Here is a 27,233-nt window from a genome sequence, read left to right on the forward strand (position 1 = left end):
TAAAAAGTTAATATAAACTAATAAATTACACTAAATAATATATAAATATAATATACTATATTTTATATTAAAATAAATAATTATTTAAATAATTAATAGAAAACTATATATAACTAAAAATAAAAGAAACTATTTATTAAATAAAAACTAATATATTTTTAATATAGTTTAAAAGTAGTATTAAAGAAATATTTAAATACTTATTATATAAATACTAAAATATAAAAAAGATAATTAATAAGTTAAAAAGATTATATAAGTTTTTAAGAGTAATCTCAGAGTCGCTGCTGCCGCCTCCGGAATGGTGGCACCCCCAAACAGGCAACGCGCGCCATGCCGCTTTGCCCACCCACCCCTGCTCGAGGGCCCTGCCCCGCCGCGTCATGCCCGCCGAAATATAAATACCATGGCCTCCTCCGTCCACGGCATCAGGTACTCTAGACTTCTTCTCTCCTCAACCCGCCGCCGCAATACGCTTCCTCTCGGTGCCCGAGTCCCCTGCAGCGCAGCCCCTTTTCACCATCCCCGTTGGCCTGTGTCCGCCCGAGGGATCCTACGCAGTCGGGGTCGGATAGGCCCAGGCGGGCTGTTTTTGTCCCGTGTCTTTGCTTGATGCTAACGGCTCTGCTGCCGCTTCTCGCCCAATTACAATGTCCAAGGTCGCGTGCTCTAGGCAGTACAGGCTGCCTAGCCTGTATGTTTATTCTATCCCCAAAACCCAAGTTCTGTCCTGGACCGATCGTTGACTTGTTCTAGCTCGCAGGCATCTCCCGTTTCCTCGGTGCTGCGTTCTGGATGATCATCCGCGACATTCCCTTGACTAGTCCCAAAAATGCCTCACGATACATGACAACAAGCCTGCTTTTGCCGAAATTGCATCGGCTGTCATGGACCCCGTGGGCTGAGTTTCTGGACCGCGAGATGGAACCCATCAGAGTTGACACGTCACCGGAGTGGGCACGAGGAAGGTCTCGACCGCTCGATATTTCGGATGTGCTTCCTGAAAAGGGCATACGTGCGTTGTGGCTTCCCTGCTATTTTCGGGAAATCACGGCGTTGCCGAGTTTGTTGCATTGCTTTGAATCATTCTGCGGAACACGCAATCGCGGTCTCAAGGATCACTGGCTATGACCAGCATTTCCAGTTGCTGTATGCAGTCAGACGGGCCGATTCGACAGCGCCGAAAAGCGACGTGTCACCGACTTTCTGAGGTATAACTTCCAGCATACAGGCAGGCCGTGCAGATACGAAAGTACAAAGCACGGTTCGTGTGACTCGGCAATTACATGATTGGTACGGAGCTGGACCTGCGACCAGGCTATGCTGAACTTGCTACGTCCATTTTGCTGTGAAGGGGTCGCCGCCGCTGCCTTGCATGGGAGGCATTCTTGCGAACTGGGAGCTGTCGGCGCTGGGACGGCTCGCGAGATCCAAACAAAGAGTATTCATTTCTGTTTACTTAAAGGCCTCGTAAGCCCGAGAGATTTGGCACAGTCGAAGTTGAAGTCAGCCCTTCCTAGTAACTTCAGGTTTGTTATTCACAGGTAAGCACTGCGACAGCACAATGACAGCCATTTCCACCCACGACCAGCACGTCTCTTCTACTGCCACAGCGGCGAGGCAAGAGCGCGACATCGCACCTGCGACATGCTCTAAAGTTGTAGAGCACGAAGACAGACCACCTGCACCAGCTCTGACGTCTCGGCATCCGTCCCAATCTCCTGCATATGAAGCCGAAGCCACAGGCGAGGGCCCAAACGAGGCAATTCTTATTTCCACTGATTCGGAATCGGAGTCCATGTCGGAGTCGGATGGCGAAACGGACGACGACGTTCCGTCTCTCAAGACAATGAATGGACGTATCGATAAGGAGACTACAACACAGCCTAATACTTCGTCAGGTGAGTTAGCCTCTAAGCCTTGATAAACCGTCAAGCAGAGGAAGCGAAGCGAATGTCAAAGCTAATTATCGTGCTAGCATCAATAGCAACTGTGCCTGATACGCCGCGAGACGTTTCACTAAGTCCTGAAGGGGATGACGACTTGGATGGGGCTGTACGATGCTCACGTTCTGCTTTTCCCAACACCTCGCCCCCCCAAAGGCAGGCGTCCAGGGATGGGTCAGACTCCAGTCGGCCCTTACCAAGTATACCCACTGAGGTAGCTGAGCAAGGTCGTGGTCAGGCAGAGGACGTAGACGAGTCACTCTCAAGCCATCGTGACGATCGTGAACCGAGCTGCTGTGCCGAGCTGCCGCGGCAGACTCAGCCACATGAGGGCGCCATTCACAACAATTTAGCCTCTATCGATGGCGACGGCAACATCGCTGATGATGGCGACAGTGACAGCTCGTCCCGCGATGCCGACAGCGACAGCAGCAGCGATAGCGACAGTGGTAATGATGGCGAGGACGATGACTACAACAATGACGGAAGTTCCAGCGATACCGACGGCGAGGATGGCGGCCACAGCAAAAAGCGCAGGGCGGACCAGTCGCCTCCAGTGACCAGTTCCGACGATGGTCATGCTGACGGCCTTTCCGATGACAATATGGCGGTGAAGACTCCCAGACCGCACAAACGCCAGAAGGTCGCCCATGAAGGAGCAGACATGATGCCTGTCTGTAGCCAGAACCCTATGCCTCGCTCTGGAGGACCTCCGCTGCGATCGCCTAGACGGGCTCAGACAGCCAGCCGGCATGCTTAGCCCACCAGCAGCCTCCCACACCCTGTCCGAACCTGAGAGCGAGAATGGCTCAGATTGCGGTAAGGCGTCGTCAGGATCCTTCGGTGAATGGCAGTTGCAAAACGCTGCATTAAAATGCGTGACGATTGACGGAATCACTACGTTTCAATTGCAGTTCCAACGTGTGCAGGCGCATTCTTGCAGCAGCCGGCGACCGCATAAACTGGTCAAGAGCAAGGCCAGAGGTCGAAAGTCAAGGGATGAGACGAAAGGTCGACGATGTGCTGTGTGCAGCCAGCCTGGTCATAATGCGCGAACCTGTCAGGCACGTGCGAACATTTAGCGAGGACGGCATTGACTGGCTGTATCTACAGCCCTCCTGCGGCGGACGCAAGGGCTATGGGAGCTCGTGGAATACTAGCAAGAGCAACAGCGAATGACAAGCGGGACACGGAAGATGTTTCTCGCAATTTTTAGTACGGCGCGTAAAAACACGGTCGAACAGCCAGTATTTCTAAATATCAATACGAAACAGCTGCCAAGACGTCAAGAGCTCGGTTTTGCTTCGAAGATTCCGTTGTCTGCAGCCGTTGCGTTTGAGAAATGGGCCAGCCGTAGACAGTCTCCCAAAAATATTGCTTTATCCAAGCATCCATCCATCCAAAAAAAAATTGCGATTGCTCTCCTGCCAACCATGTCCCCCTATCGTTACAATACGCCAGTAAGCTGACCCGGCGGCCCAATCTTAGGAGGAGCCCGAAGCTCAGTATATGCCGAAACCACGGGTGGAGGCGACCGGCCTGTAAAATAAGTGTCCTTCTACCCTATTTAACATACGCTACATGCTTGCATGCTTCCGGGTGAACGAGGTGGCTGGGTACACTTCTAGGCGTACTAAAAATAGTAGTTTAAATATACTTGCGCCTCGTGCTGTGACAATCTGACTATCTATATCATCACCGTATACGTCTGGCTATTCTCCACAAGCTCCATACCAAGCGTTGCACTGAAACAATCTACGTCCAGCTCTTCTTCCATCGTGTTCATCGTAGAAGTGTGGCGCCTCAGAGGAATGAAACCTTCCCCCTCTTCAACCCAGGAGCTAACATTTTCCACTGCGTCTCGAGGCGAATGCCTGTGTGCAATCAGAAATGATAAGATCTGAGCCGGGCTATATTTCATCGCAGGCACACGATCAGCGAACATCGCTGCCAGCTCCTGGATATGCTTCTGGGTATCCTGAGCGACCTGGTTGTTGACGACTCCTTCGTCCTTGTCTCCTACTCTCTCGGTCTTGCTAGACAAGGGCAGATAGACGTATCGGAATAGCTCCAGCAGCATCTCTCGGCTTGCTAGGCCGAACTCAACCTTCTTGTCCACACGTCCTGGTCGAGTTACAGCCGGGTCGAGGCGATTGGCATGGTTAGTTGTCATGATCAAAATTCGTCCCTCCACGGAACCTACTCCATCGATGGCGTTCAGAAGGGCAGAGAGTGTCACGCTGCTGCTTGTGCTTGACCCAGCATCGCTGTTTTCACGAGTCTTTGCGCTTTCGATTGCATCGATGTCCTCTAGGAGGAGGACGCATCGTGTTGGTAATTTGCTCATCAATTTCTGAAGGGTCGCGTCGTTGATTTTGGACAAGTTCATGGCATATACGTCCAGGCCAAACTTTCCAGCAGCTGCCTGCCAAGCTCAGGCTTGTTTTGCCTGCCAGTTCCGGGCTCGCCATGCAGCAAGTAGCCACGGCTGTAAAGCTGGTCATGCTCGACATACCAAGCTACGGCCTCTGGGTCAAGGAACTTCGCAATGTCGTCGAAGAAGCCGTTCTTCACGTCCTCGGGAAGGATGACAGTATTTATCCGCTTTTGACCCCGCCGCGTGGCGAGATTCCAGCGGTCATCGCTGTTCATGTAAATTGCGGTCTTGCTTTCCGTTTGTTTCTCCAGCGTGACCTGGCAATCGTGAAGAAATTCTTTCAGAATTCCGTTCGACGTACCCATGCAGGAGAGGAAAACCCGTTCACGATGCAAGTACCCTTCTTCTGAGACGGAGCGCAGGTAAACAAGCTTGCCTTTGTACAAAAAGGTCTTGCGTAAGTTCTTTGGACTGTACTGCAATGTGTTCTTCGTCGCTCCGTTCCCAGGCTCGGCTCGTTTTCCGAGAGTCACAATCATGGATCGAGTTTCTGTGGCGAACGGCTGAGATTGCACCCAGTTTCTCAGTATGTCGTACGAATCATCGGTATAGGGAATCTCGACAGTAAACGCTGAGAACGGTTAGGTTTAGGTAACCCTGTGACATCAACATGGTGGACCAACTGAAATATTTCTCCACGATCCTAGCAACACGGCCATGCGCAAACCTCATCAAGAAAGTGACCAAGCCATAAATGCAGAGTAGGCGGGCGCCGAGATGAGATTTTCTGGACGTGAGGGGATGGATGTAGCTCAATGCAACGCCCAGTCCTGGGAAAAGAGTGTCCAGAAACGACACCTGCGAGTAAAGAGCACCAACTGTAGTGGATGTCATGTTGTTTCGGAATTGAATTATGGTCAAGTAGAGTTCGATGATAGCAATGTTCAGCTTGCTAGTAGACCAGGGAAAGGATGAATAAAAACGTCAAGAAGCACCCTGTAACTACATGGGCATTATATAGACGGCGAAGGGAGGACTGCTTCGCCCACGACATGGCGCTCACTGCTCACATTCCGCCTTCGGTCATGGATCAAGAGACCTACATGTCGAGTTTGACTGTCCTGGAAGCCGACTTAATGCTCCTGCAAGCCATATCACATTTTGCGAGAGCCTGCGTTACATCTGGTCGATCCTGAACACAGTAGTGTGGGCGGCTAGAGTTATTTTCTTCCAAAGATGCCCTGCCGTGGTCATTATTACTTTCTTCGAGATCGCGCGGTATCAACCATGCCAACGACCAAGTGTTCTCATGGTAGTGCAGCTGCGCGTTTCTACCTGAGACCTGCAGAGGTTGCTGTCCGCCGGTCTGAACCGTCGGCGAGAGCAGGCGTTCCAGCCAATCAATCTAGAAGCAACATGCGCAGACCCACTTACAAAAACAAAACTTGTGCGGACCTGCATAACATGAGTCGGCGCCTGACTTATTCTGCTTTGCAGGCTCGATAAGTCTCCGCTGATTTCACTAGTACTCCCCCCTCAGTATCCAACCTCGTGAATCAACTTTCCCAACTGTTTTAACCATGTCTGCAAATTCCGTGGTCTCTCAACTGCGCGGCCTTCTCGAAAAGGCGGAACAAATTCTGCCAAAGCTAACCAAGCTTTATCCGACGGGAGAGCAATGGACTGCCCTTAGTGATCTAAGCAGGGGGCTTTCTGCTGCAGGCACCGCAATCGGGGACAGGGTCCAGCAGCTGAAGAATACTCGGGAGCACAGAGCATGGAAAGAGAGTGAGAAGCATAGGCTTCATGCTTTGGCATGTGTAGGTGATCTTCTAACGAGCAATCGCCTAAAGCAAGCTACCATATTCAGGAGGAATATCGTTGCCATATTTGAAGGTCCGAAGCACTCTTTGTTCGACTCTGACGATGTGCGGGTACGAAAGGAAGCAACGCAACGGAGGTGCGAGCAAATTCGAGACACGAGTCACGACGGAGTCATTTCATGGGCGATTGCTTTTGCACCTAGCCTCTGGGCTGGCGGGGCAATGGCAAACGATATTTTCTCGTGCATTTTGGACAGTATTGAGCCGGATCAGTCACCGCCGTGGCCGTCAGTCATTCGTACAACATTGCAAATGCTGCAAGAGGATGAACCACGCTTACAAAATTCTCCCGATTTTGGTAAATTTCTGGCAGGTTCGTAGATCATTATGTTGCAAGATGCAAGGAGCTAATCAGACAGCATACGATGCTCCACATCAAAGCAAACGGGCTACACATAGAAAACGGAAACGTTTGGATGATTCAACATCGCCAGCCCGTGTTGATGGTCCACCCACTGAAAAAAGAGGTCATGGTACTATGGTCCTACCCTCTCAGGCCAATGTTACTGACTATAGATGTATAGGTCAAGAAGAAGAACCGTCAAATACATATCAAGGAGGAGTTTTCATTGTTCACAAAGAAGATGTCAGATATGCGCTGTCACTTGACCAGCATGTTTGGGAAATATGGCTCACAAATCCGGAACAAAGATATAACACGTACGATGGCATGAAAAGATCATTTCTAACGCTCTGGGTTTCTGAAGAAATGGGCGAGGAGTTAGGCAGGCGCGGTAAGCTCATGGTCGCAAACAAAGACACTGTCTGACAGTGACATACACAACGCAATGTGCTAGCGAGTATCCAGTTCAACATGACCGTTTCAATTTTACCACTCCACATCTATGCAAAAAGAATCTTCTTTTGTCTGAGCGCATGAGTGACATCTTGGAAAGTCTCCAGCTTCGGCTCTGCGGATCCCTTGTTGAAAACGTCGTGCCCGTTGCTATGTTTTGCATGTGTCTCATATGCTGTGCATACTCGCGGTTCTGCACCCTTTGCTGCAAACCTCCACCCAGTGTCCCTGCTTGGGATACAGCCATTTAGGCTAGAGACATCTATCATAACAGTTCCGCGAGGCAGGATGAGTTCATACATTGGTACTGGGTCCGGCTCTGTGACCTGTAATCCAATCAGATTTGCCAATTTGTTCAACTTGATATAATTGGACAACTCTTCAAAGAAGCTGCCGGCGACTTGGGATATATCTGGCATTGTGCCCATCTGATATTCGTAAGGGTGAAATCCATCCTCTGTCATAACGAATATGTGTCCATGCACCTTGTCCAAATTCATGACCGGTACAGCGATACTGTTGGCCCAGCGGCAGCGTGGTTCGTCATAATTTTCTCCAAGTAAGATCTCGCCTGTAGGTAGGAGGAAATGGCCATGAACTAAGTGTATGCCAAAAACCACGTGGGCACGGTTTCGAACGAAAATCTCAGCGAGGTTGCGTAGGTGGGTATCGCATAGTTCTGGTTGTTGTAGGTCATCCGGTAGGCAGTTGTAGCTGTTTGAAGTTAGCGAGAGAAGATCAGTCTGAAGAGGATATTCATACATATTTCGGCTCTTCTCCAGGTCGCCTTCCGTGGCAACCTTTGTGAGGCCCGGAATATCCATGCTCCCATACATACCCCGATAAGCGTAGAGATGACCTCCGAATTCCGTTGTGATGTAGCAGCCGCACTGCCTGACAAGCACGTCAGTTTTTCTTTGTGGTGAGAGAGCTCAAGAAGTCGTAACGATCATGTCGAACCTCCCCGCGGTGTCTTTGTGTGGTGAGATGCACGGTATGTGCGACCAGGAGCTTGATTTTCAGGGTGACGTAGGCATACAAGTTGACTGATAGTTTGCCCCGTATTTTACACGTGACCAGCCTTTGCGCGCAGAAGCCTTGCGGATGAACCCGTTTTGAGGAGCGGGGTAGTCGGAGCCTATATTATTTTTACTGACATGACGTGTCAGTCATAAATTTTGCATGTGATTCCATTCGTGCGTGGTCACGTGCTCACCACCGAAATCCTCGCGAAGAAAGAAGGACTAATTTGCTTTCGCCAATAAATAGTAAGTTTTCTGCATATTTGTGTGTGTATCTCTTTCAAATGGCTACAAAACGAGCGTCCATAAATTTGATTTTATTTACACTGTTTCCTTGTGTCCTGCAGCAGACGGCTTGGCTGCTTCATGGTGAAGAACACCGCCCAGACGTAGGGCTCTGCCAACAATAGCACTGCCCCTCATCTACTACCGGTATCGTTGCCGCTGATTACCTGCTCGTATTTTGCCATGAGCGCTCGAGTGCGGTCGTCGTTATCTGCAAGTGAAATCTTGGCTGTGCCTCCAACAACATGCGAAGACGAGCTATTAAGGACTGTAACGCCAGAACCAGAATCCTGACCATGGTTGGCGTCGAGCTCCTCCGTCCCATGTACCGGTCAAGTATCACAGGAACTAGCAGCACTGGCTGGTGAGGGTTGGTGAGGGAGCGACCGAGATCAGTGCCGCTGTCGAGTAGCCACACTCGTGGGAAGAGCTCGCCTCTCCTCCGACGCTGGCGACGCAGCGGTCGAGATCGGTGAATCTGTAAACATGGGAGTCGCATGGTTGTGTCAACAAGGCTTGTTAACGAAGTTTCCCTGAGCACCAGTTGTTGACTGGACGACTGGTATAAACACTTGCCCTTTCGAATCCATCTGGGCATCTCCTCATGTTGAAAAGGCTGCATTTTCACCGCCGCGGTCGGTGAAATTCTCAAGCTCTTCCACTGATCCCCCCCGGCCTCGGGACCTTTTCAGCAAAGCAATGTATCAGTCGCCGTTAAATAAATAACAGGAGCCTTTCTGAAAGTCCGGCACGGCCGCACATATTGCTTCAGCAATGGGCTGCTTCAACCAGACTGCTGTACTCCATCTAGAAGAACGCCGTGATAACGCTAGGTGTTCACTAATGTGCCAGCCAAACTAACCTGTTAGGTGCGTAGTGGTTCTGGTGGGTGTTGAGGCAGAGGCAGCCGTAGCATAGTCGGACTGAAGGTGGATGCGCGGGCTTTCGCCCGCAATGCATGGTCGGTTGTAGAGCTCGCGCGGGGTTCTTCGGTATGGCATGGACAGGCAGACCGAGGGCGAAGTCGGCGCAATGCGTAGCATGTGGAATCTCCAACGAGGAGGGAGCGCTCGCGCCGCGTCACCGTGGACGTTGACGATGCGATGTCCGCTGTAGGCAGGAGCTGGAGGATATGCTGTGTCGGGAGTAGCGGCGCTTCGATTCAAAGCCTGATCCATGACTAGATGAGCGCGGCGAAGGTGTGGGCGGGGCGTCAGAGTTGTTAAAGGGCGCCATAACGGGTTGGGGAGGCCTAAGGGCTATTCCCAGTGCTCGCAGTTGTTGTGCTGTTTGGCCACTGTGGCGGCTACGGTAGGCTTCCGTAGCAGGGTTAGGGCACCTGAACAAGTCAGTTTTGGCATAACGCAAAAGGCGCTCAGACTAACCGGTTAGCGTCCAGCATGCTGCGGTCGGATGGGAAGCTAGTGGTTAAGACAGCGCTGCCAAGCGTGCCCCAGCAACCGGAGCACTAAATACTAGCATCCTCTCGTAACACGGCGCAACTTCCTATCCATCTAAGCAAGCTCAACATGCCAGAAAAGATATTCTCATGCGCGAAATTCAATCTCGATGCTCTGCTTTCACTCGCAGGAGGACTTCGGGGTCGAGAATGCGTCTGCAATGTAGCCGCCGCGCCGAAGACAGGAAGTATGAACTGGGCCATCTTCGTATCGTTTGATGATGGGCTTGATTGGGTCTTTCGTTCCCCGCGCAATGGTCCCAATGCTATCGTCTCTGATGAGTCTGCGCAGAAAATGCTTCTCAGTGAAGTTGCAACGCTGAAGTTTTTGAGGAACAGCACCTCAGTCCCTGTTCCTGAAGTGTACTCCTTCAGGTTGGAATTGTCATTCTCCCTCACAGATATACCTTTTACTAACCTCTCTTAGCGGATCGTATGATAATCATGTTGGGGTACCATACATTCTCATGAGCAAGGCAGCCGGTCGCCCGTTATCTGATTATGACTGGGCCAATATCCTGCGCCAAACACCAGGATACCCGCAACTTCGTCCACTTCTGCCGCTGCCAGATGGAACGAGAGAAATAGTGATGAAGCAACTAGGAGCTTTCATGCGACAATTATCCACACTTCGTTTTGAGAAGATCGGCTCTTTATTTGAGGACAACAGCGGCAATTATGTCGTCGGAGAGTGTCTCTCGCCGACACTTACGTGGCAGCAGAGGGATTCGGTCGATGGTATAGAGCGTGGCCCTTTTGTGCACGAGAGCCAATATTTGGAGTCTCTCATTTCTGCCTTTATATCGCATGTGAAGGAGCTCCCGCTTTCACCTCATGCTTTTTTTGCACCAATTCCCGATCACTCCGAATATTCGAGCTGGTCGAGCTACAAGGCTGCTGTGAGACGCTGGAATGACTATGTCGCGATCGGTGCAAAAATTGAAAGCAGCAAGAACCGCTTATCCTACTGTCTCGCCGGCCAGGTGCTGCGGCAGATGATCCCTCATCTCTCTTCTCCGAACGATTTTTATACGTTATCTCATCCAGACCTCCATCCTGGTAATATATTTGTCGATGAGAAATTCAACATCGTGTCTCTGATCGATTGGGGCTCTGCGTCGTCTGGTCCAATCTCCGAACTACTTGCCACACCTGGCCTTGGGAGCTCGGTCTTTACCCCCCCAAAGCAGCTAGTTAGCGCATTTCGATGTGGTTTCTGTCCAGAGCATCCGCTACCGGCAGGATCCTGGGAGAGAGCAGATATGATGTGGTACTTCTCGCGGCTGGTTCGCTTGCTCTCGACACAAGATTACAGATTATTCCAAGCCCTGTACGAGCTTGTCAACAAGAAAGAAATTGAAGACGCAGAGATACTCGAACTTTTCAATGAACTGGCGACAGAGGAGGAGAACCAACATCTTCTCGCGATGCTGCGTGCTGATGATTACACAGCGCCAGAGTTAGAACAGGAAGAGGATGCGGCGTTTGGTCGTGGCAAGACTGATAAAGGGGATAGCCGTGCAGTTGCAAGGAAACTCACGGTGATGGCAGAAATCAACCATAATTTTCTCGCAAAGTCGAAATTATGGCGATGGATTGAGCGTGCGTTGATGGGATGAGATAATGACCATCTAGGTAATTGATAATAGCAAACAATACACTGTCAATATCCAACGCAGTACAGTGAACAATGCTTCCTCAAGTTGTTCAGTACTGGACATTGCAAAGTCTCACAAATTCCACGCCAACTTCAATGGTTTCGCCAGTTTCCTCAACTTGAATATTGAAGGCTTAGCTAGACGATCCACGATTCTTATGGGGTAGGTCAATACTCACGAACGGTCGCAGCGTGCTTCCGCTGACACCAGGGATATCGACAATCAGCCCAGTTTGCCAAACTCCTGTTTCCACTTGAGAATTATGAGCAATGCTAGTAGCAAGTATATAATAAATTCGGCACTTGCCGTTGTAGAAGTAAACGTAGTCGCCAGCGACGTAGTAGCGTTTTACCGTTGCCCCATCGGGGGGAAGAGGCACCCAGTCAGGCGTTGACGGAGGGTCTCTAGCTCGTCTCCTCGGCATTAAGTCAGATGCAAATAAAGGATGAAGGTTTAGGTATCGATGGAAAAGACGATGAGTATTGATCACTGAAGACCCATTTCCGTCCATAGTGAATGACTAGCAATACGGAACTTTATATGAGAAACAAACCTCTAAAGGCATGTCTTGCTCCCAGGATGGCAAACCAGGCCTGCAGGCGCGTAGAAGCAACTGCAAGCCGAACAGTCAATAAGAAATAGAAGCACCGCTTCAAGCGCTGTCGTTAGGCTCTTCATGAAGGCAGCAACAAATGGTGGGATAATTCATCGCTACTCCGGCTTGTAGATCCAGTTGGTCAAGTTCACAGGGGGAAACAGGCGGCTCGTCAACCAATGACAACTCTCTCATTCAGCCCCTACTGAGGGTCAAATGACGCGTGCTTTAAGGCTGTAGCCTTTAATGGTGGACCGAGCTCTATCGTAGCACTTGTGTGTAAAAATCAGCTCGGTATTGATTGGACCCGGAGGAGGGTTGCCTCCTACAGTTGTGCAATCCGAGAGGATGAGCTATATGCGTCCTGCAGCCACAGCGGCAATCAGTTGGCAAGCAAGAGTCGCAATACCTATGACGCAAACTTTCACCAAATGAAATCGTCAATTGGTTGTTGAGGGTAATGTTAACTGTCACTTAAACGCCCGTCGAGGTTGCATCTCCTTTGCCTGACATTAAGTGGACGAGTTGAGGCTAAGCAAGTGGGTGTACATGATGCGATTGGTCGCTCTCAAATGACTCAGTTGGCGCTGTGGCTGCGGCGGAGCCCGATGTTCCCCTCTTGTAGTGGAGATTCACACGCGGGGGAGCTGAAGTGAATCCGCAGTCACGGTCAACATTCTGCTTCAGGACACAGACCAGTCGGGTGACTCATGGTCCTTTGGGATATTGTCAGCCAAACTATTAGCCGCTTCAGATTGTTAAGTGGCGTTTGGTTCACCTAGTGTGAAGCGGGAGGCAGATTTTTTGCGGGTACCAGCATAAGACGAGGCTAACAGAAGACACTGTGGCAGTTCGCGACGTTATGCAACCGGCCAATCATTAGCGGCTGGCTCTGAAGTGCCATAAATATGTAGAACTCGCGGGTAGTGACCCCACCTCTCTGCCTCAGGCAATAATCGGTCAGCTTCAACCGTGGGGTCCAGCGGCTGGCATCGTCACGACCTTGGGAATGGCCAGCTTCCCTAAATAAAAGGCGTCGTTGCCAGTCAGCATTCGCGTCGCCATGGCCATCACTCGAGCGCAGTTGGCGACCCAAGAAGGGCACGCATCATCAGTGCGAAAAGATCAAGGTACGTGTTTCATGAAGCGCCGAAGAGACCCTCGTTGACAACAAAATAGGAAAGAGACCCAAGGGCATTCAAAAGCAAAGACGGACGACACGACTCCCAAAATATCTTAAACGCGATCACCCGCAAGTTTCCACTGTCGGAAAGATCCCATCTCCTAAAGTATAGTCGTGACAATTCTTTTTTTTTTTTTTTTGCAAGCACGCAGGGCTCTGCGCCTCGCAGACGTGGCACGAAACGACCTGCCGACGCGATCGGTCACGATTCGGATTCCCCCCAGAAGCGGTCTCGGCGATCCTCCGGACTCAACTCTGTGGGAGATTCTGTCGATAACCCAGCGAACAATCATAGCAACGTCTGCAAGCCGACCGACCCAATTTATTTTTGGGCACAAAAAGGAAGGTGGCCGAAGGAATATTTTGAATCGAAGATGGAGCATCTACTTGCACGGAAGAAATCTCTGTCATCTCTAAGCCGCAAGAGATCAAATTCTGCCACTTCCACGACACCCAGCGATCAGAAGCCGAGAGAAGAGAAAAGTGCGCCCTATAGAGACGTGAGGTATGAGCTTCTACTCCAAACGAAGGGCACATATATGGATGTCTCGGAACATGACATCACGCATACGAGCAAGCGCTTTATCTCAGACCTCTTAGAAGAAGACCAGCCAGTTCCTAAGGATACAATCTTTGACGAGATTACTTTCGCGGACGCTTGTCGCAACTTGCGTGGGAAGAATGAAGCCAGGGTCATTCAGGATATATCTCGACTGATAGTCCCATCGGCCGAAACCTTAGCTTTACGTACCAAGCATCTCAAACATCTCATCGAGAGTGTCAACGAAGGATGGAACAACTCGATCTCCCTAACTGGGACTCGCCCCCAACCCGACTACTCCGTGGGCTTCAGGCGGGATGCATTCAGCGAAGACCAGTTGACCAAGCTATCACCCTTCGTTGGCGATTTTATCGGCGGAGATCGTTCCTTCTTCATGGCGACATATTACATGTACTTCCCTTTCCTGACTTGCGAGGTGAAATGCGGTGCTGCAGCGCTGGATGTGGCGGACCGTCAAAACGCCCATAGTATGACCCTTGCAGTACGGGCTGTCACCGAGCTCTTCCGTGCAGTGAAGCGCGAGACTGAGGTACACCGGGAGATTTTAGCCTTCTCTGTCTCGCACGACCACAGGTCGGTGCGGATCTACGGTCACTATCCGGTGATAAACGGGAAGGATACGAAGTACTATCGCCATCCAATCCATACGTTCGATTTCACAGCACTCGATGGAAAAGAGAAATGGACGGCATATCGCTTCACGAGAAACGTGTACGACTCTTGGATGCCACTTCATTTCAAGAGAATATGTTCAGCTATCGACCAGTTGCCAGCCGACTTGGACTTCGATGACCCATCGCTTCCATCAACAGGGCTATCCCAGGGCTTGGAAAGCCATAACCTTTCGCGGTCCGATATCGAATCCACTTCACAGCACGTCGAGAAAGACAGCCAGTTAAGCAGTGCTAAGTCAGGGAAAGTTACCCCAAGCACGTCATTTACAGATTCAGGAACGGCTAAGGAGAGGAAAGGCAAGAAGTAATGTTTATTTGTAAACAAATGCACTCCCTTGGGTCAAGAGTTGCCAAGGGCAGGCCGCAGCGGTCTCTCCAAGCCTGTGCGCTCACTGTGGCAGAGTGACGAAGTCGCTTCTGGCGGCTGCTAGCACCTATAGAGCATACATGGCACACAACAGGGATTTCATTCACTTAAAGGGCGCTCTTTGGAAGCATCCGCTGCTGTGAAAGTTGTTATGCTACTCCTCTAAGCTTGAATCTATTTATAGAAGTTAATGGTCTAACCGGTCCGACCGGTCCGACCATGGTGTCGAGACATCGTCAGACCAGACCAAGACCAAGAAAGACCAGACCGTTCCGATCACTGGGGCTAAGTGTTATCATTTTTTTTGTCCTAGGTTCGTCTGGTATATTCTACCTCCGCTTATAGTCGAGCCTTCACCTCGTAGATAAGGTCAAACACAACATACACACAGCCGTTTGATGCATTGAAGTCCTTAGATGGTGACACCAATACCAATAGTAATGACTCCATCCTTAATTCCCTGAGATAATGCCTCAATCACCACGACGCCGAGTGCCAGGGGGACCAGGACGGGGAGAGCAAGATACACGCCATACAATGTCCCGGCTCCCACGGCTGCCGCGCCCACCCTAACGGCAGCTGTCCCACCTAACTCGCCCCATGTCCACTGCCAAAACGGCATCGTGACAGGGACAACCTCAGCGCCACCATAGAGTCGAGCCAGTTGATTCTCTAACTGGGCTTTCGCTGCCAAGCGTCTCTCAGTTGGACTATGATCATAGTTGCATCCAAATTTGATATATCCATGATCCGGGAACTCAGCCCATGTTGTGTTTTCGAGATTTTCGATCTTATCTTCGAATATCTGCCGTTCATATTCCGGCACACGGTCCCATTTTGTCGAGACAAATGTTATATGAGGCAAAGCATGGTTTCGTTTTAAGTCGTGTAGAAGGTCGAGACTTTCGGTTATGCCTGTGTATGTTCGATCCGCTTCGATATTGTGTAGATATAAGATGCCATGAAGTCCGCCAAAGCAGCGAGTCGCAAAGCCAAGTGTAGCCATAATCGTATTCCTTACCTTAGAAGCACTATAGCCTGTGGTTCCGAACCCAGGCGTGTCAATTATCACAAACTGCTCTCCGCCAATAGCGACAAGTTGACAGAGAGCGTCGACAGTTCCTATCAAAACGTTACCTTTCTGGGAGAAAGCTACAAGGAATTAAACCAATACTGCTTACCAGTTTGTGGGCCATGACCGACTCGGATGGCAGCCCCTGTGAGAAGCTTGAGGAAATTACTTTTGCCAGCTCCAGCAAAGCCCAAAATGAGAATAACTTTGACACGGCCCCGGAGCTCACTAATACGCCGTCAGATACTGACTTCAATGTCTTAATATTCCCCAGTGTGGGACTCACCCAGTTCGTAACTGCCGTATCAATTCTTCGTGCTGTGCCTGTACTCCTTCTCCATCTGAGGCGTTTGGCACAAGCACCAGTTGCACATCAACTTCATCTGCCATCTCAAACGTTATTTTGTAGTGATGTTGAAACGCGCATGTTCGAAGCGGGGTAACGGTTCTTCGCTGCGTCATCATTGTGATCGGATTTACATCGGGCTAAGTTCAATCGCTGGCGTATCAGTGTATTGGTAGATACTGGTACCCGGCATGTTAGTGCTACTCGTTATCGACCAGTGTGTAGCACTAACCCAAAAAGGGAACCTACCGAGACTTGTCCTTCGCCCACCACCCACTGCACAGTATACATATTTTCATTGTGCAGGAGGAGACGCGAGAGGGCGGCGCCAAAGAGGCATGCTGAAAATTGATTGATAACCGCTTGGACAATGTCTTGGCAATTGAGTAAGCAGGCCGCCGCCGCCGACGAGGAGGAGGAGGAGTCCAAGGTAAAGCTTCTATCACGAGAGAACCATTTCACAATTAATCCACAAGAACCCGGCCACATCTCTGCGCGTTCTAGTTGACCATCGTTGTGAACGACGACGTAGGAGCGTCGTCGCATTGACGTTTTGACGCTTGTGGACTGGCAGAATGAAATATTCACTGTCACTTAAACGCCCGTCGAGCGCGCATCTCCTTTGCCTGAAATTAAGAAGAAGCCTTGAGAAATATTATGTATGAGAGAATTAGGCTGCCTCTTAGCGGCACACGCTGCGATTGGTTTGGTGTTACTTGATTGGTCAAACATCGAATATAGTGGATCTTGGTCAGTGTCCAGGAGGACACCACAGTGCTCTGCACTGCTGAACCAGGGATAGTTGACATGGTTGTGTCCGCAAACCCGAGAAGATTGAATGAATAGCCTCCTCTTTCACCACTGTCCAGTAATGGGTACAAAGATTCGTGCCGGATACAAATTGTGGGCTAGCGAAGCCTGGTTCCGACACTCAAGGCAATCTGAACGGTGCTTATTGATGGGTGACTGGTGTACAGGTACCATAACCCAGTAGAAGACGTAGCCCCGCTGACTGGTGCCTTGATTTGACCGACGGCGGACTGATTTGTCGGTCAAATCTCTCCTGCTCAGTTTAGGAGCGTTGGCGATGACCTGGACGACAAAATTTCTCTGAATCATCAATATGGTAAATATTATTCATTCATTCAAGTTCTATTACGCCCCGGTAGCCGAAGCTAGAAGGGCAACTATCTGCTGTGTACCTAGTTTCTTCTCAACCTTGCGTCCTATTCTCGCTAAAGCCCATGCACTTCTTTTGCGTCCGATTTTGGCTGTTTGCTTGTGTCCCACCTCTTCCTACAGTCCTCAAACGAGGTAAATTTACAAAGCAGACCTGCTTAAAGGCCATTTCTTCAAGTGTTCAGCATCCTCTCTACAGCAACTGAAGCGGCGGTTGCTCTTGATTCTGCAGGGTAGTGAGTGTTGGTTGATTGGAGGTTGGATTCGAGGAAGGCTTGGGGTTAGTAGTTATTGAGGCGACCGGTCGCGAGAGCAAATTTGATCGTCGCTCTCACCGCTCTCATGTCGGGCTGCCAATTGGTCTTGTCTGATCTTTGTTTTCCGCCTAGGTAAAAGCTGAGATTTCCTCTTTGTGTTGTCGTGCATTCTAGCATCACCTTTCGCTGTTCCATCCATCTGACACATGTGAACAGGAAGTGCTCCACTGTCTCTCTTGCTTGCCCGCAACTACATAATGCAGAAGGTGCAGCATTAATGCGGTGCAGGTAGTCATTCAGTCTTGCCATGCCTGTCCTCAGTTGTACAAGCACGGCAGCTTCTTTGCGGGTGAGTTGATCGTACATCTTCTTCGTGTGCTTGCCTGGTAGGGCTTGGTCAATACGCTTAGAGAATCTGCCTACACTTTCAGGCAGGGCATCAACGATGGGCAGTTTGGTTCGTGCAATAGTCAGGGTCGTGGAGCGCATTGCTGGAAATGGCCTTTCCGCGGTAGCCCCCACCTGAGTCATGGCTTTCGCCTGTTGCTTCGCTTTCTGTAGCAGAGTATTCTCCGGGCTTGCTGGCAACCATCGTACCAGGATCATGTTTCCACGAGCTCGCAATGTGTCGGCTGAGTTATAAATTGAGCGAATCAGCGCTTGACCAGATTGTTGTTGCGGCCGATGTATCGCAAGTGCTGCCGCCCTGTTGCTGGTGAGCACAACCACTCGTTGGTCCCAAGGCTCAGACAGCGCACGCCGCAGAGCATACGCAATCGCTGCCAGCTGTCCAGAGTATGGGTTGTGCTGGTCCCTCGCACCAAGCGTGAAAGCAAACGTTTTGTCACAGAATCCTGGGATGTGGACTGCTCCCCCAACACCAACTACGTCGTTTCTGGCAGAACTGCTGACTGCCACTTGCACTGCTTCGGCCATGCTTGGTACTGATTCTCCTCCAGCGTCATCGATTACAACCTGTATTCTCTTTTCCCAGGGAGCAAGGGTGAATGGTTCAATGGTTTCCATGTCGTCGAGGCTAGTCGAGTTGAAGACAACGGACACTTGCTGGAAAGGCGACAAGAAACCGTTTTTCCACACTCGAGACATTCTAGAAGCCTCTCGACGTAGGGGGCTACTGTCAGGCAAGGTGTGAAGCTCCACCCACAGCTTCATGGCTCTCTTCCACAGTCGATCTTGAACGCTACTGATATGTGCTTCTGCCTCAGCAACCTTGGTCGCCACAGTCCTGAATGCGCCAGTGATAGCTTGAGCGCCCATCTTCTGAACTCGATCCAACATCTTTGCTCTCCTATCTATGCATGCGTGCCTCCAAACGTTGGAGGCAAAGTCTACGACAGGGGCGACCATGGCTGTGAACAGCCGTCGGGCTGTCGATGGCGAGAGTCCTTTCAGCCTTCTGAGTTGCATCGCAGCCTCGAGGCCTTTGGACGATGCCCTTGCGATGTGCTCCTTGTACTTTAGGCGCGTGTCCATGATAAGTCCTAATACCTTTACATGGGTTTTTGGATGCACTTCTCGATCCTTAATGAGAAAAGGATCTGAATCGTTCTTGTAGCTTGTCTTGGTGAAATGGATAATGGAGGTCTTTTCTGCTTCAAACGTCGCGCCGCTGCGCTTTTCCCACCCAAGAGCTGTTTCGATAATGGACTCGATTCCTGCACGATTGTCTCTCGCCGAAGGGCCAGCGACCCAGGCAGTAAAGTCATCAACAAATGCCACCGATCCTCCGTTCCAGGTAATGCGGCGTTGTACCAAATCGGCATTGTAAAAGAGAAACAAAATTGGAGACAGTGGAGAGCCTTGAGGCAGTCCGGCCTGCGGCAATTCCTGGGTGTCAGACGTCTGACCATTGACCTGGATAGTCGCTGTGCGCGAAGAGCAGAAAGCCTCCACCCAGCGCGTCCATGTTTCCGGGATCCCTCGAGCCTTCATTCTTTGAACGAGTCTACCTTTGCAGACACCATTGTATGCTCCTTTGACATCAAAACTGATCAGGCTCAGCACTCGTTTCGCCCGCCAGGCATATAAAATCTGCTCCTGTAACAGTATAAGAGCCTGTTCTGCCGACCTCTGTTTTCGGGCTCCGAAGTGATTTGCCGGCAACAAGCCGTACGTTTCCACCACATAAGACAGCCTCTCTGCCACTACAGATTCAAGCAACTTCCCAAGCGTAGACAACAAAGATATAGGTCTCCATGCCTTTGCAATGGTGTAGTCGGCTTTGTCTGGTTTCTTCAGCGGAATAATCTTGGCATGTCGCCACTGACTTGGCACTTGGCCTTGTTCGACGGAATTCCGAAAAATGGCTAATACCCAGTGTCTGACCACGGGCCAGACTTGCTTCCAAACCCAAGCAGGAAGCCCATCTTCCCCTGGCGCCTTCCATGACTTTGCTCTGTGCAGCTGTCGTTCGACTTCCTCCATTGTGATACTGGGCATGGGCACTGCTGACTCCCTCTCTGGCCTGTCACCTTCGTCTTGAGCATAACTAGCGTCCGCTACGACTCTCTCTAAAAAATTAGGCTTGGCGCTAAAAAGCCAAAAATGGGCATGCAAAGTGGGCGATTTCTTCGTGCCCAAAAATGGCGACACAGTGCGATTATTCTATGAGTACCTGCTTTTTATTTTTGGCTAGGGTACCCCTCTGTGCCGTCGGTTTCTGCATAAATGAGGTCGCAGTGGCAACCCCAGATCGACTGAGCCTTGGCGCCGCTGTAATAAGATCCATTTTAACTCGATAAAGTTTCGATTATCCCCTCCATCTCTCGCTTCAATGCCAAAATAATTATTTTATCAGAATAGCTCTTCTATGGAACGTCTCTAGACAAATGCTGGGTGATAACTACTACAGGGATGATTATTCACGTGATGCCTGAAGAAGTGGGCCGTGGATGGCGGAGGAAACCTATGGACACGTTGCAAAGAACGCTGAGGCCGGGTTTGGTATGCACTTGCGAGAAGCGACGAGGCATCTTCTGGCGTCTTATGCATGCGTGACCATGAGCCAATCTGACAACTGGCCAAGCGATGCGGATGATTGTCAAAGCCACTTGACTTCTGACGACGAGTTGTCTCAAAATGTTTCTACTGCTCCGAGGAGCCGCCTGAGACCTGCAGGAAAAGCCCCCGTAACACTGCTGTACGACTGCCAGACATCGGACGAAGACAAGCCAACGATTCCGTACAATGTTGAATGGAAACTGTCTGTAAAACATCGACGCCGTGCAGGTGAATCGGAAATAGGGATCACTATGTCCCCACGCAGGTTTTGGAGGCGTCTCCTACAACCGAAGTTGGAGACGGCGATGGAGAAGAAACCTTGCCGGGTGGATGACACAGAAATCGTGATGTCTACAACCCATCGTAGCACCGGACCCTTTCGAAAGCGTTTCGCAAACCTAGACATCGAATGGCTAGTCATTGAGAAACAGCTGCAAGACTGGAATGAGCTGCCCAATACAGGCAAGAAACGCAACCTGATCACTATTAACATAACGTTCGAAAGCACGTACATCGAGAGCAATAAAGTGACCAGAGGCAGGGCGACAGTCAATCAGCTGGAAGAATTACAAGCCAGAATCGGCGATGGGGCCGTTCTCAGCCGTGGCGTTTGCGTCAAGAAGGCGTTTGCCCTTATGAGGTGCCCTGGCCCCCCATGCAAAAAGGGCAGCGACCACTGCTGGCAGTCTGATGGCCAACACTACCCGCTTCATCCTCACCACGTGAAGATGCTAGCCGATCACTTACAAGCAGGAAAGCCACTTGATGGGCATGATGATGTCCCCGAAACTTTCCGCAGATTGGTTCTTGATGACGAACGTGACCGTCAGTCTCGAGAGGAATACGAACGAGCGAAACGCAAGCGGAAACGTTCAGATTCGGAGAATCTGAGCATAACTCCCCCGAACCCAGCTCAGCTTGCCCATGACGATCGCACGGCTATCCCAGCGATGGTGTTCCCAACCACACCCCTCATGGGCTTCGCGCAGCGTAGCGAAGACAATATCCGAGCGCATACCACATGGCTGAAACATGGCGCGTCTGATGAGCAGAAGGGACATTACGAGTTGATGCAGCAGCTGGCTTTGCGAAATAGTTATGACCTCGATTACATGCACAGTAATAAAGAACGGGTATGCGTCTTTTTTATGGACGAAGGTGTGCCCGAGGGCTTTGCATGGCGTTATGTCTCTGGCGTTCCATGGTTCAAGAAAGAACGAGAGAAAGCCGAAGGCAATTAGATGAATAGTTTTTTTCTTTAGCATTGCGAATGGTCACTGAGTTTTCCTTTTAATACTGTACAGCATCCTGTCTGTCGATTCCAGCCTTGGTAGATTGACCCTTCGCAATGCTCGTTCCAGTAATTTTATCCTCCCGCAAAAAGTCGGCGTTTTCATCAGCGCAAATGGAATGTTGTTTTCCAGAAAGGGTCAATCGTAAATTTGAGCCTTTCTGAAGTGACCTCGCGCCCATCTCTTCCCGATCTTACCTCGACCCAATATATTTATTTGCATGCGCAGATACGACTTGAAGTCGGCTTTGATGAGATCCTCGTGCTCCAAAGCTCGGGCGGCAATGTGCTGCTTAAGTGAACCAAAGAAATACTCTATCGGGTTTAAATCGGGTGAGTAAGGCGGTTGCGTAACCAGCAGAACACCCGCTTCGGCGAGGGTGGCTTGGACCTCGAGTGAAACATTGTGGAATGAGGCATTATCCATGAAGATCACCGATCGCGGTCCGGGGTACCTCCCTAGGTATGGCAGCAGCCTGAGGAGATACCCTTCGAAGAAATCCAAATCCGTATGGCCATCATATACTTCGCAATACAAAACGCCATCCAAGCTATAGGCCGGCAGAAAGGAAACCCTGTTGCCGCGATGGAATGGCTTTTTCTGAACCGGGGTTACGCCAATAGGAGCATAACCTTTTTTCGGAATCGCGACACTACGATCGTCTCCGCTCTCATCTAGAAATACCATGCATGTTGGTTCGAATAGGGATCGCCTATATATGTAATCGTCACGGAGTATTGGATTCTGTTCCTTGGCGAAAATGGCCATCTTTTTTCTCGACCATTTCATCCGCTTGATCAGCCGGCCGACAGTGAATCTGGAGACACGAACACCATATTCCTGGAAAAGATAGTCTGCCAGCGCTTGGTGACTCATGCTAGCACGGTCTAGCAGCTTTGCTTGCAATGCCAGCATCATGTTCTCTGTAATCTCCCTCGGTCGGCCGACGGGTTTGGATGGGGCATCGATCGTTGCATGTCGGATAATGTTGGAGCGGGCTCTACGCACGGATCTCTCGTCGCAGTTGATCACGGTTCTAGCTATCTCTTGGTCCTTGATTGTCTCGTCACCATTAAGTTTACTCAATATAATGCTTTGAAGCTCGTTTCGACGGAGTTTCGAAAGTCTGGGCGCCATATTCGGAGCAATGTAAAATAGCATGTTGCCACGTAAACCCCTGTTAAGTTACGGTACCTGAGATGGAGCCAGATTCGGAGGCGGATAAACATCAATGCCGAAAGTAGTGTCATACTGACCTGGAAGTAGCCAGTGCGTATAAGCGGGTAATTAGCACTATGTGGATCTTTTTTTTTTTCTTTAAACAGTATTAGTCTACGAGGACGCTAATTATGCTCAAAACAATATACAGTATTGATATTTAATATTTAATATTTAATATTAATATAATACATATAGTACGCTATTAAATTTATTGTTGACTGAGCGGAAGACGACGTGTTTGAATACCCTTTCGTCAAAGGGCCGATGCGTTCTGCCCCTCACTGTCAGGTGGCACAGTAGTTTTCATATCCCATAACTGCAGGCATGCCAGGGCGCTGGTTCTTCCACAGCGCTTCGGCACTAATCCATCAAGATATAATTACGTACTGACAAACGGACAAAATATACTATAAGAAGGAAAACGCAATCAATTGTATTGGAATGTAAGAGCTCAACCAAATTCCTAGGTGCATCTAAAGAAGGGAAATGGAAGCGGAGAAAGCACTACAGAACACAGTACTACGAAATTGACAAAGATCACCATGCTGATGAAGAAAACATAGAAACGAACAGCCAGAAGCAGCACTACTGCCCAGGTTTTACAGATCTCTCCTTACTGGCAGAAGTCAGACGCATCAAAACCATAACCATCAGTGACACCGCCGACAAGAGCGGCGTCTGGCTGCCCCCAGTGCTCGAGTGACAGATCAGACTGTGTACGCACTGACACCTCACTGAGGCTTTCAATCATGAGAGGTAGAGGAGGGGGCTCTAATGTCCTGATCCACTTCTCCATAATCTCTGAAAACCCCGAAAGCTCTTCCTTGGAGCTCTCGAAAGTGTTGATGAGATAAGTGACAAATGGAGTCTCCAGTTGACCAGCTCGCTGGGCCTTGAAACTACACATTCTTGGATGTCAGCCGTTGTCAACTCAAACACCATACACACTCACGTAGTCTGCTTTATACGCATCCCGGGTGCTATCAGGCCTGCAAACCCAAAATGCTTTGTAAATGTGAGCAAGGGGCAACCGATCCGCAGCCAAGACTCAACTCTTTTCCTCCTCGGATCTTTATCACTTAGCTTGTACATGTTGACGCCGGCACCGAAGATGCGCGCAGTCAACAAGTCCAGCGTTGTGTCACGAGCGCCGTGAATTTTATATCCCATAGCTCGCCAGGTAGACCGCCGGTTATCTTCATGAGATTTCTCCTGTACATAAATATTTGCGACATCGATCGCTAGAAGTCGCCATTCGAGTGTGTTGAAAGCTAGTCTGCTTTTAGCGTCACGACACCTTTTTTCTGCGTTATCAAAGAGCTTTGGCAGCTGTTCCACCCAAGGTAGATGTGGTTGAATGAGCTCCTGCTCGCGAGTCCTATTTCGTAGAGACTTGCAAAGTGCCCAGAAATCGTACAGATCCTCTCCGAGATCCGGTTTGATCATATTCGATTTAGTGACAAGGCCACTACTGCTGTGAGTGCAGGTCTTTCGTCGTTTCCTATCCCCATGGCACTGGCCATAATCGTCGAGGTTCCCTTCGTCAGAGACAGCGGGGATGGCCAGTTCAGAACGTTTACCGTCGGCTCCGCTCTCTTGAGGAGAAATACATGGCTCGCATGAGCTGGAGCGACTTGCCACCGATGTTTTGTCGTAGTCTTGATCGCCGTTGGCAGCGAGTGTTGGTTCTGGTGTCGGTGCTGGTGTAGAGATACTGGCTTCTGCAATTGTCTCGCGAAGTGAGACCACAATATCCGTCGATTCGGTCTCGTTGGCTAATCGTGAGCGTATGGATGAGCTAAGGACTTTACAAAAATCATTTTTGTTCAACTTCTTGATGAGATTCTCAATACGTGTTACGTTCTTAGCCATTTTGACACCTTGAACGTAGACCAGATCCGCAGAGTGAGGGACCTGGAATGAGAGACGAAGGGTCAGACACGAGAGGAGTGACGAACAGAATAGCGGGGTGCGCTGTGCTTAAAAGGTGACAGCGAGCGGTTGGCGCTAGTGCACCTGATTACGTAGGTGGATTATTTTTAGCGGGCTGGCCTGGTATGAGTCATAAGAATATTGCGTTAGGCCCTGAAACACATGGTCTTGCACGCAGAAGATTACTATACAAGAGATGTATGTTGGATGCGGCAATTGTAAGATTGGGTTTGTTCGGTTGACAGTTCTTCCTGAACTGTTTGGCTTCGGGAGGGTGGTTCTGCAAAACACATCTCGTGCCTGCGCCATGCGATCATGCCGCTAGTGCGGGTACAAGGCCCCGCCGAGAAATCTTGGGGAAGCACAGGAAGCCTCTGGAGAGCAAGCACCTCGAGTGGCCAAGGAGGCTTGTTGCAACTGGCGGTGTTCCGGGCGATTCTATGGGCTTCCAAATTCGCATCCCTGGCCCCGTTCAGCGCTGCTCTACAAGTTGGCCAGAAAATATTGGCGCAAGTGTCCTTCTGCGGCATAGCTAGGATATTTCCTGTATTGCGCGAATCTTCGCCAGACGCAAAATGCCAAGAGCAAGACATCGTGTCGGCTCAAACCGGATACTTTCAGCGAACAGGATATTCGGTTTTCGCCGCTGGGCTGGGAGGCCGTTTTATTGTGCGGGGGGCGCTGTACAGTGCGTCTGTACCAAACGAGGCTGCATTCGATTCTGGTACACGTCTCTCCACTGGAGGTAGCCTATAGTTGGTTTAGCGCATGCCCAGTGTGGCAGCTTTCTTCCAGTTTAGTGGCTGCTACAGGAGGCAAGCAGCGCCGCGACAAGGCCACGGAAGGCGTTGGCCCGCGCAAGCTAGCAAGACCAAGTTAACACCAGCTAAACCAGGAATAGTGAGGCAGCTCCCAATTCAGCCTGAGGCTGGCCCTGTCTGTTCATGGCGCACTCAGGTGCTTGCAAACTTGTTCCCCCAAGACTTTCAGGCGTTGCCCAGCCAGTGTAACTGCTTGTAGGCATGGTTTTGCACGCAAAACCGGTTCACTAGTTGTGGCACCACAACGCCGTCCACCGTCTATATAAAGAAGTCAAAACATCATCCTGCAGCAGAGAAAAAGATCGTTTATGTCATACGCCCAAGATCAGCCGAAGAAATGGGACAGAAGCAACGAAAACTTCAAGAAGAGGTGGCGTACTATCGTAAAGAATGGCTTCCTAACTCACCACGACTATCATGCGGATGTGTATATTTTACTGCGCCGAAAAGGCCAAGTCTATGTGTTTAAATCTAGTGACCGAGCCTGGCCGTTGACGCCCGAGGACTTGGTGCGGGCACACCACTGAAAATATACCTCTCAGCAGACTAACGAAGATCTATAGGAAAAATGTTTCCCGATGGTGCAGCAAGCCAACGCGACAGACATGCAAATTAACTGACACCAGTCATCGATCTACGACCGATTGAGACGCCACTTTAAAACTAAGAATATGTTTTGCAGACAGGTGATACGCCACCTGGAACTGCTGGTACCTCGATAGCCATCGCTTAACCCCAGTGTTTCCTCGATTGGCACCTAGCAACGGCGGTGATAGAAAGAGCCCGGACTCATCTACTAAAGAATGAGGATAATCAAGTTATATATAAAATGGATTACTGTATCGAATTCGATCTGACCCTTTAGCTACTTGTGATATGTTTCCTCTAGTTACCAAGTTTGCTAGCTGCCGTACTTCTGGCTTCGCAGCACTTTCAAAACCCCTGTCAAGCTCAGGGCACGCGCCTGAGCTTGTGGATCCCCAGGTACGTACCGCTGACACCCTGTCCATTCAGCCGCCAGGCTCTCGTAAACCATGTCAAGCTTCAAAACGGCCATTTCTGGATGTTCAATCTGTTATAAAAGTCGCGCCTCATGGGCGCCCGCTGTATGGATTTATTTCCTCCTTTCACACCACCTAGTCGCTGTAGAAATGACTGACTCGCCAAGTATCATCACCACGCCATCGCCTTCTCTGTCCAACCTTACTGAAGACAGCCCCATTCATCGCTGTAGTATCAAAGAGGTCTGTCATTCACTCCCGCCGTATGCACTGCACCTTTGCTC

At 50.1% G+C, this 27,233-nt stretch overlaps 7 protein-coding genes across 7 annotated transcripts; 1 reads left to right on the forward strand and 6 right to left on the reverse strand.

Annotated features, from left to right (window-relative positions):
* Positions 1-1,564: 1,564 nt before the first annotated feature.
* ISF_09519 (hypothetical protein) lies at positions 1,565-1,924 on the forward strand (the record flags this gene model as incomplete). Its single annotated transcript, XM_018853121.1, has 1 exon — positions 1,565-1,924. One exon carries the CDS (start codon positions 1,565-1,567, stop codon positions 1,922-1,924), a length of 360 nt encoding a protein of 119 aa, XP_018699683.1.
* Positions 1,925-2,295: 371 nt separating this feature from the next.
* ISF_09520 (hypothetical protein) lies at positions 2,296-2,598 on the reverse strand (the record flags this gene model as incomplete). The annotated part of the gene is made up of 1 exon (XM_018853122.1): positions 2,296-2,598. The coding sequence occupies one exon, from the start codon at positions 2,596-2,598 to the stop codon at positions 2,296-2,298; it is 303 nt and encodes a 100-aa protein (XP_018699684.1).
* Positions 2,599-3,633: 1,035 nt separating this feature from the next.
* On the reverse strand, positions 3,634-5,217 carry ISF_09521 (bcs1; the record flags this gene model as incomplete). Its single annotated transcript, XM_018853123.1, has 4 exons — positions 3,634-4,213; positions 4,345-4,434; positions 4,462-4,954; positions 5,007-5,217. The coding sequence occupies 4 exons, from the start codon at positions 5,215-5,217 to the stop codon at positions 3,634-3,636; spliced, it is 1,374 nt and encodes a 457-aa protein (XP_018699685.1).
* A 1,832-nt stretch (positions 5,218-7,049) lies between these two features.
* Positions 7,050-9,487, reverse strand: ISF_09522 (hypothetical protein; the record flags this gene model as incomplete). Its single annotated transcript, XM_018853124.1, has 6 exons — positions 7,050-7,716; positions 7,765-7,896; positions 8,080-8,140; positions 8,452-8,567; positions 8,639-8,993; positions 9,172-9,487. The coding sequence occupies 6 exons, from the start codon at positions 9,485-9,487 to the stop codon at positions 7,050-7,052; spliced, it is 1,647 nt and encodes a 548-aa protein (XP_018699686.1).
* Positions 9,488-19,834: 10,347 nt separating this feature from the next.
* ISF_09523 (hypothetical protein) lies at positions 19,835-20,068 on the reverse strand (the record flags this gene model as incomplete). The annotated part of the gene is made up of 1 exon (XM_018853125.1): positions 19,835-20,068. The coding sequence occupies one exon, from the start codon at positions 20,066-20,068 to the stop codon at positions 19,835-19,837; it is 234 nt and encodes a 77-aa protein (XP_018699687.1).
* A 2,044-nt stretch (positions 20,069-22,112) lies between these two features.
* Positions 22,113-23,135, reverse strand: ISF_09524 (Homeodomain-like protein; the record flags this gene model as incomplete). The annotated part of the gene is made up of 1 exon (XM_018853126.1): positions 22,113-23,135. The coding sequence occupies one exon, from the start codon at positions 23,133-23,135 to the stop codon at positions 22,113-22,115; it is 1,023 nt and encodes a 340-aa protein (XP_018699688.1).
* A 673-nt stretch (positions 23,136-23,808) lies between these two features.
* Positions 23,809-25,067, reverse strand: ISF_09525 (hypothetical protein; the record flags this gene model as incomplete). Its single annotated transcript, XM_018853127.1, has 2 exons — positions 23,809-24,094; positions 24,148-25,067. The coding sequence occupies 2 exons, from the start codon at positions 25,065-25,067 to the stop codon at positions 23,809-23,811; spliced, it is 1,206 nt and encodes a 401-aa protein (XP_018699689.1).
* Positions 25,068-27,233: the final 2,166 nt, after the last annotated feature.

This window comes from Cordyceps fumosorosea (genome assembly GCF_001636725.1).
Source record: "Cordyceps fumosorosea ARSEF 2679 chromosome Unknown scaffold_52, whole genome shotgun sequence".
Lineage (NCBI taxonomy): Eukaryota > Fungi > Ascomycota > Sordariomycetes > Hypocreales > Cordycipitaceae > Cordyceps > Cordyceps fumosorosea.